The sequence below is a fragment of the Gavialis gangeticus genome, unplaced genomic scaffold, assembly GCF_001723915.1.
Source record: "Gavialis gangeticus isolate Ggan-Ray unplaced genomic scaffold, GavGan_comp1, whole genome shotgun sequence".
Classification (NCBI taxonomy): Eukaryota; Metazoa; Chordata; order Crocodylia; family Gavialidae; genus Gavialis; species Gavialis gangeticus.
This window is the reverse complement of record NW_017729009.1, coordinates 4787128-4795665: the sequence shown is the minus strand read 5'-3', so window position 1 is coordinate 4795665 and position 8538 is coordinate 4787128. Positions and strand designations below refer to the sequence as shown.

The window sequence follows — 8538 nt, the reverse complement described above, 5'->3', positions numbered from 1 at the left end:
AAGCGGCAGGACCTGCGCACGGCGTCGCTGATCCTCTGCATCCTCTTCTACCTGCTGGTGGGCGCCGCCGTCTTCGATGCGCTGGAGTCGGAGGCCGAGACGGGCCGCAAGCGGCTGCTGGAGCAGAAGCGCGGGGAGCTGCGCAAGAAGTACCGCTTCTCGGCCGCCGACTACTGCGAGCTCGAGCGCCTCGTGCTGCAGGCCGAGCCGCACCGCGCCGGCCGCCAGTGGAAGTTCGCCGGCTCCTTCTACTTCGCCATCACCGTCATCACCACCATCGGTGAGTGCCGCCCGCGGCGCCGCTCTCCGCGGCTGTGGGGGGCGGGACAGGCCGGCCGGAGCCACAGGCATCTCTGGGGCCAGGTGAACTTTCGGCGCCCTTGGGTTTCTTGCGAAGCCGCCTCAGTGGGCGCAGCAGCGGCTGAGGTGCTGGGCTGGAAGCGGGGACGGAAATGCAAAGCCCCGAGGACCGGTGCCGCGCCAGCGTCTCACAGACACAAAAGCCCAGGCGCAGGCGGCAGGAGCGGGCTGGGATGGAGGGGAGCCGTGGTGGGGACCGGCCTGGTGCGTTCTGGTTTCTGGTAACAGGTGCACACGGACGGGTCTAAATTTGCTGCTCTGAGAGAGGTGGCCAAGAACTGGGCACGTTTCAGTGGGGGGCAGCGCCAGCCCTGTCGACTGCTTGGGCGCTGGGATCCGCCTGGTCCCGTCTTCTCCAAGTCGGGTCATTTGACTGTAGCGTGGAGAGCGTCAGCCTCCGCGTCACGTCGTAGAGGCTTATCTGTGTGGGGACGCTCAGGGAAATGTAATCCAAATTAACTTTCAGAGGGGATGATTAAGCCGCGGTAAATCCCCCCGAAGGCTCTGCGAATCAGAGGTAAAGCGGCCGTCGTTTGCGTTGTTTTGTTTACTGCGCAAGCGGGTTAAGCCAAAGGGAAGTAGAGCCGCTCAGATTGTGAATGAATTCCTGCGGGCTCAGCTCCATTTAATTTAACCAGTCCATTTAAAATCACACCTTCAGTTCATTCAGGCGACTGGCTCTGAGTGTGCCCACATAACCCAGCTAGGCTCCTGGTGCCCCTCTGTGTTGTTTGAGCTATGTGGAAACATGGCCTTGATGCCGAGTTCTGACATCTAGTCGCAGCCTCTGCCAACATGCTGTCACCAGACTAATTGCTTACTTCTATAAAACGGGGTGCACCCCACTGAGCAGTACGGCAGCTAAAATATACCAAGCGGTTGTGCAGTAGGAAAGCATTGTGTAGGTGCTGTGTATTTTCCGTCATTGATTATAAACATGACCTGAGCCCAGCTGTGCATTTAGAGAGCTTGGCTTTTAAGTCATGCCCATCACAATCAGGTGAATTCCCAGCTTCAAGGAAATAACCCATATCCTTGTGACAGATGATAGTGATTTTTACTCAGGCAGGCACTTCATTTGCTTTTCTTTCATAATTAGAAGTATGATTGTTTCCTGAACCTCACAAATAAGATGCCTAAGGTTTTGCCCCCGACACTGTGTATATCCCTCATTCCTAGAATAGTGGTGTATCAGATCCCTTTAACTGGATCCAGGCCCTGAATCTGAGGTTTAACATTAACAAAGCTATGTTTACTTTTTCGTTGTCACTTTGAAAGCATCTGTCATATCTTCTTTTAAGAGCAGCTGAGGGGCACAACAGCTGTTTCTCCAGTGTCACTTGTGATAGCTATTTCTCACCTAGGTGCTCTCGCAGCATCCTCCTGTATCCTAGGACCTGGTAATAGCAGCCAGATATTATGGTAAAGATTGATCATTTTCCCTATCACTTGCTTCTTACTCCAGTTTGCATTCAGCAAAAAATGTGCTAGACAAAATTTAATTTGATCTCATTTGATTTTGTTGGCATATAGACATCCCAACTGGAAACTCTCCCCCTCCAAATGTTGCAGTCATGAATTTCCCACATTCAGTGATCGTGTAGTACTCTGATTTGTGACCTGACTTCAAGGCAATAATTTCCTGCAGAGGAAGGTACACAGGAGGATCTACCCAAGACACATGTAAATCAGCTCCTGATCTTTCCTGAGTGGCAAACTGACAGGTTCTTTAAAAACAACTGCAAAACCCTAGCCCCTGCAAGTGTAGGAGAAGCCAAGTCTGTAGCATTGAGTTAAAAATAGAATGTCTCTGGATGTGCATTTTTTCCCATATTCTTCACACCATTCATTTGCATAACTGAAAAAAGTGAGAAATTTAAATGATTGGTTTAAAAATCCTGTACCACCACATGGGGAATGAACTGCTACCAAACCGTTTTCAATTAATGGGTATTGTTCTAGGCTATAAACCTGTCTGGAAAAAAAAAAGGTTCTATCCCTATTAATTTCTCAAACATAGAAGATTTTTGATAACTCCTCCCTTTATCCTGGCTGCTTGCGTGATACAGTGTCATTCCTTTATGGGGAGTTAGTTACTCATCCATTTGGGGCAGAAGCTACAAATTTCAGTGTAGCATATACAATTAAGTCAGGTGGTGCAAAATCACGAATAGCCGGAGAATGGCAATGAGCACCTTGTTATGATCTCACTGGAACTGTTTGTCTCCTTGACAAACAGTTACGGCTGTAAAGCGTAAAATACAGCAAGGAAATTAAACTCCTTTGATCAGGACAGAAAATGTTGCACTTTCCCTAGCTCAGGTTTTGGAGACTCAGGAAATGTTTCTTTATATATAAAGCAGTAAAAATGAAAATGGATGGCAAGGGAGTAATTTGGTCTGGGTCTTGTCTCAGCTGTGCTGGCATAGATCAGAAATAAGTCCATAGGAGTCAGTAGAGTTAAACCAGATGTTATGGTCGTAGCTCAACCGCTGAAGAACTGCTAGGGAGCACTGCAGTGAAGCACACCATGGCCGATCCCTGTACCCTGAAACAGATGTCATGTTACCACCCTTAGTGTGGTGCTGGGCATGCCCCCATAAGCATGCCCAAGAAAACAGCTCTTTCAGGGTGCGGCATGCAGAGTGGGCATGACTTACTTCAATGTGGCGCTCCCTAGCAGAGTCCTCTGACTATGTAGCTGTGCCTTAAGCTTGCCCTCCATGACTCCTATGAAAGCTCAGAGACTTTCATGGAGTGCAGAAGGGGCCCCTTAGTTCTTTATATACCAAATTGCAATCCTTGTGATGCAGAAATGTTAAGCCGGATGTTGCGGATAGCTATAGAGTCCTAAGGCCAGTAAGCATGAACAGTAGGGCGCCAGTCTGTTTGCAAGCATTGCTTACTGTCTCTCTCCTCTTCCCAGCAGTTCTGCCAGAACTGGAATTCGGCCCGCAGTCTGGCTGTGGGATTCCACTGCTTCTTTGTGTGTTTAAGCATTGCCTGCCTTTCTCTTTCCTTTGCAGGTTATGGGCATGCTGCTCCCGGCACAGATGCTGGCAAAGTTTTCTGCATGTTCTATGCAATCCTTGGCATCCCCCTCACCCTGGTTATGTTCCAGAGTCTTGGGGAACGCATGAACACAGTCGTCCGGCTGCTGCTGAAGAAAATTAAGAAGTGTCTGGGCATGAAGACCACTAAAGTCTCCATGGAAAACATGGTCTTGGTTGGCTTCCTCTCCTGCATGGGCACACTGTGCATTGGAGCAGCCACCTTCTCCTATTTTGAAGGCTGGACCTTTTTTCACGCCTATTACTACTGCTTCATAACCCTGACCACTATTGGGTTTGGGGACTTCGTGGCTCTGCAGAAGAACGAAGCTTTGCAGAAGAAGCCGCCCTATGTGGCTTTCAGCTTCATGTACATTTTAGTTGGCCTGACAGTGATTGGAGCCTTCCTTAACTTGGTCGTGCTTAGGTTTTTGACCATGAACTCAGAAGATGAGAGACGAGATGCAGAAGAGAGGGCATCGCTGAGGAGAGCCAGGAACAATGTCCACCTGAAAGAAGACAGTAAGAGCAGAAATGCTATTTTTCTACCTGCAGAAGACAGGACGAGCCAGATGAACCTCATCCCGTTGATCCAGGAAGACACTGACAGACAGAGGCGCCAGTCTTCAAATTCTGCAACCAGGGTCCCTTCCTTCTGCACGTGCCTGTGCTACAGACCTCGGCTATGTGGAAGCCCTGCACCCTCCCATCCCGAGACCCTCAGCTGCCACACCAACCCCGTGTACTATAATTCCATTTCTTACAAAATTGATGAGGTTTCCCTGAGCACCAGGGATCAAACTGGGTTCTCTTCCCCAGGGAGCACATTATCTTCCAACAGCCCCAGCTGCAGGGGCCACTCCCGCCTCCGGAGGAAATCTATCTGAAGAGGGAATTTTTACTCTGAACTGTATTCTGCTCCTGCAGTCATATTTTGATGATAAATTATTAACTGAGCTGTCAGCTCATCGTTTTATTGCTCTCATTTCTTCTCCTCTGCCCCACTCCCTTTTAGATCAGCTTCAACTCTAGCAGCTGCCAGCCAGCTACACTATATGCTGTCCAAAAGCATCTTTTAAATACTGCTGATGACTAATCATCTCTTTTAGCAGGGTACAAGGTCAAATCAAGTTACATATTTTTTGCAGTTGGCTGAAGCATTTGGAATTCAAATGAAAGAGTGCACAAAGTGTAGGAGTGGGTCTCGTGTCTAGGGTGGAATCGTTGCTTTGGATTTGCCTTATAAAAACAAACAAACAGACCCCAAATCGCATCATGGTAACGGGTTTTGGTTAACCCTTAGGCTGCCAATAGTTAATGGTGTAAATCTATAGCCAGGCAGGTTGAAAGATTTGATCCAAAAATTCACTGCAAAAAACCTGAATTCACAGTCCCACTAGGGACAAACTCATATATTTGGACTCTTCCCCAAACTGGAAATATGTAGTTGTTTAGGTTTGCAACTAATCATTTGTATTTGAGGTGATAATAATAAAAGAATCTCTCAAAGCAAACTCCAAACAGTACGTAAGCGCAGGTAGCAAAGCTGGCAGAAGCGGACAGCAAGGAAGAGGACAGATCACAAAGCACAGTACAATGGCCAAGCTGCAGGGTTTAGCGGTGCTGCATTTGCTGCATGGGTGTGGAGTTGTGGGGGAGAATATTCACAATGTCTGTGTCACAGTTCAGGCCATTTAAATGACATTCTTAGTCCCCATTTTAAGCACCTGTCCTGTGGCTTGACAGTGCACCAACCAGCTGAACCATAAACCAGATGGACCAACTGCTTTTAGTTGGAATCTTAATACAGACCTCGGCTCTGAGCAGTCAATGTTTGATTGCCGTGCTCTGATTTCAAGGGGACACCTGGAGATCTCGCACAACAAGACTGAGTAAAACACACAAACCATCCTGCTCCCTCTGACCCCTTCCCCTGCGATGGGTACTGGGTGACAGCGTGGGGAACAAGATGGGCTGGAATTGGGAGTGTTAGGTTTCAAATCTTGACATCTAGTTGAAGGTTAACAAGATTAGGGAACGTGCCTTTTTCTGCCCTAAATGCACCTAGCCCCTGTCTTTTGGTCTGAGGGCCAAACCTGTCTTGAAGGTCTCAAAAGCCCCATTAACCTTGCTGTCTAAGTGTGGAGGGATTGCAGATTGTAACACTCACTGTATCTCTCTTGCCACAGTTTCTGTTTTCCCACTTTCAGGTATGCCCCCAGCACTCAGCGGCAGAGTTTATGATTCTTAATCATTCTCAGTTACAAGAACCCTTCAGTTCCTGCTCACTGTCCTTTGTGCCTCTGACAGCAACCAAGGGTAAACAAGGTCTTTGCTCCAGATCCAGCTCCAGTTTCCAGACGGAAAGCCAGGGTGCACCACGCTGCATCGTCCCACCATGGAGTCATCTCAAAACCTTTATGTTCGTTCCAACATATGAGCTCCCCCCATGCTGTGTTTGTGTGGTACTTGCTGCGAGGTATCTTTGGAACAGACGAGCTTCTTGTGTGGTGGATGAAACCACCTGGGAGCCGTAGTCTGGAGTACAGACTTCCGAGCGATGAGAGCCATTTTGCACTAAAGGCAAGTCTGATGAAGCACCCAAAAGCTGCCTAATCTCATGGAGGGCCCAGAACTGCAACCTATATCTCTGTGTTCTGCCTCTTTCTCCCAGAAAAGGATCTCTGCTTGCTCCCTCAGTGAAACTTGGGTGTAACTGGTGTAAATCAGCAAAGCTTTGATTTCACAGGGTGTTTGGTGGAGCTGAGCTTCTGGCTCTTGGTCTGCTGGGACTCTGGTGTATTCCCCTTTCCTTTCTCTTTTGCAACTGTCTTGGAGAGCCATGGTCCTCACTAGGGGAGGCATGGAAACAGGTAAGAGGACTTGGTGCAGCACAAGGTCAGGCATTTGGGCAGTTGCCTTACCCTTGCAATCCTCCTGAGGGATGACCTTTCACTTGAATGAGGAGCTCCCTCTCCTTCCATCCCAATATGGGCTGGTGAAGCCCTTGTGACCTTTTTTCCTCTGCCATCCTCTCCAGTGCTTTGGAAGCCATCTTAATGTCCTGAGATTTCCACAAGGAATGCCCCCCAGGGTCATCTTTCTTTGCTCAGCTTTCTCCTAAGGAGGGGAAAGAATTCAAAGTGGGTAGAGGGAAAACCAAGGCACTTGGCAGGAGGTTTTGCCCTCTTCCTGGGAGATCTCTGGAGCCAGAGCATTGACAGGGCAGGGAGGCAGGGCTATGAAATTTAGGATTATAAATCTGCAAAAGGAAGTCCCTACAGCCCTTGAGCTTAGTGGAATAAGACTGCAGGAGCCGAGGGGCCTGAAAGCCCCATGGTAGTAAAGAAGCACAAAGGGGAGTTGGTCTGTTGTGCAAACACCAATCCTCTGCATAGTCCATGGTAGCAAAGCCCAACTCAGCTGTTACATAAAGTATTCATCAAATCAGTCAGTTAGCCTGGTTTAATCCAAATCATAGGCCAGTGTTCCTACCCAAGGACCATGCTATAGTCATGTCTGGTCAACCAGAGGAGTGCAGGCCCAGCAATCAGTGCACCAAAATAAAATCATCAGGAATGAGAGAACAAAACTGCCCATCACCCACTTTTTGAGCTAAATTATTTGGCATTGAAACCAGGAAGAACAGATACGCTAAAAGAAGGGAGCTTTGTCATCACAGCTCCTGTCCCTTCCCATCTCCTGGGACCCACACTACCACTTTTGGACCTTTGTCATTGTGATTTTGAGAGTTGGCCAAACCATCCTGAGTCCAAGGGAGGGACCCAGATGACTGCCATCTCCAGCAACTAACTGGCTCCGTAGCAACCCCTGGATTGGGAGATTTGGGTTCCTTCCATTGCCCTTTCTCTTGCGTCTCCTTTTCCTTCCCTTCCCTGTTTCTTCTTTCTTTCCTATCCTTCAGCTAACAGAGTCAGGATTACCCAGCCATTTTGTGTAATACTGCTGTGAGGCTATCTAAAGGCAGCTCAAAAGCAGTGTCCTGCACCACCCCATGGTGGTAAGAGTGTCCAATAAGGCTGCGTGCTGGGCTGGGTCTCTTGCTGCAAGGTTGCAAGAGCATCAGAAAGAAAAACTTCATTTTTCTGGTTTTGGTATTTTCTTTCTCCTTTTTTGTCTTATTTAGTTTTCAAGGAAACAGGCTCAGACTAGACCAATAATAACGACCATGGCATCTCTATTGCAACTAACTTCTTTCAGTTTCTACCATTTAAAAGATCTAAAAGACTGCCAAATGGGAGGGGGCAGGGGATTTTCCTCTGTAACTAGGAGGAAAGGGAATAAAGGAACTGCTAAAATGAAAGCCTTAATTGATCATGTGCATTTTAAATGCTTTGCCTGTTTCTCTCCTTTTTTTCTGTATCTTTAATAAAAGTTTTTTCACGGTGGTGGTTTATCCTGGGACTGAGGAGGCTGAGCTCTTGGTACTTGAAATCCTGACTTTGCTTAGCTGTTTGGTGTTGTACAATGACAGGTTCCTGTTAACACCTTCCGTGACTTGGGCTCATTTAATCTAGTAGCCTTCTCTTGCACCACAGCCATCCAGTGAGATGGACACTCACAGCAATTCTGTGGTCGCTCTAAGTGTGTGATTGCATGTGAACTTGTTACAAATCCTATTCCTAGATCTTTGCAAGGATATTCTGCCAGCATCAGGCCTCTGGCTATGATGTGCACCCTCTGTTAGCCTGTCTGGCAGAGACAAACTAGCTCAGGGGGAGGCAACCCCAGCATGGGTGCCTGAGCAAAGCATTTTGCTTTGCACACACAGTTATGGGTCAACCAGGCGGCTGCCCAGGGCCCGGACAGAAAGGGAGCCCCAAAATGGCAATTTTAAAATTATTATCATTATCTCTGGCGAAGGGGGACCCAATACTAAAAGTTCTCCTGGGGCCACCAGGAGTCGAGGTACAGTGCTGCTGAGGGTGGATGGAAGGGAAGGGGCTGGGGCTCCACTGCCACAAAAGGATTGGGTCCCTTGTGGCTCCCCCACCATCTGCCCCTGGCACACCATCATCTGACAAGTTGAGGTTGCAGATGTATTTGGCGCTCTGCCCAAAAACATTACCAACCCCTGGTCTAGGTAATCTATTAGGTAGCCATGTGT

The 8538-nt window shown here is 48.3% G+C and overlaps 1 protein-coding gene across 1 annotated transcript in view; it reads left to right on the top strand.

Moving 5' to 3' along the window:
• KCNK15 (potassium two pore domain channel subfamily K member 15) overlaps positions 1-7827 on the top strand; it is a 47530-nt gene extending 39703 nt beyond the window's left edge. Inside the window, exons 3-4 of the mRNA XM_019509728.1 lie at positions 4-280; positions 3387-7827. Coding sequence (XP_019365273.1) covers positions 4-280; positions 3387-4297 — 1188 coding nt within the window. The 3' untranslated portion in view covers positions 4298-7827. The remainder of the gene's footprint in view (positions 1-3; positions 281-3386) is intronic.
• The last annotated feature ends 711 nt before the right edge of the window (positions 7828-8538 follow it).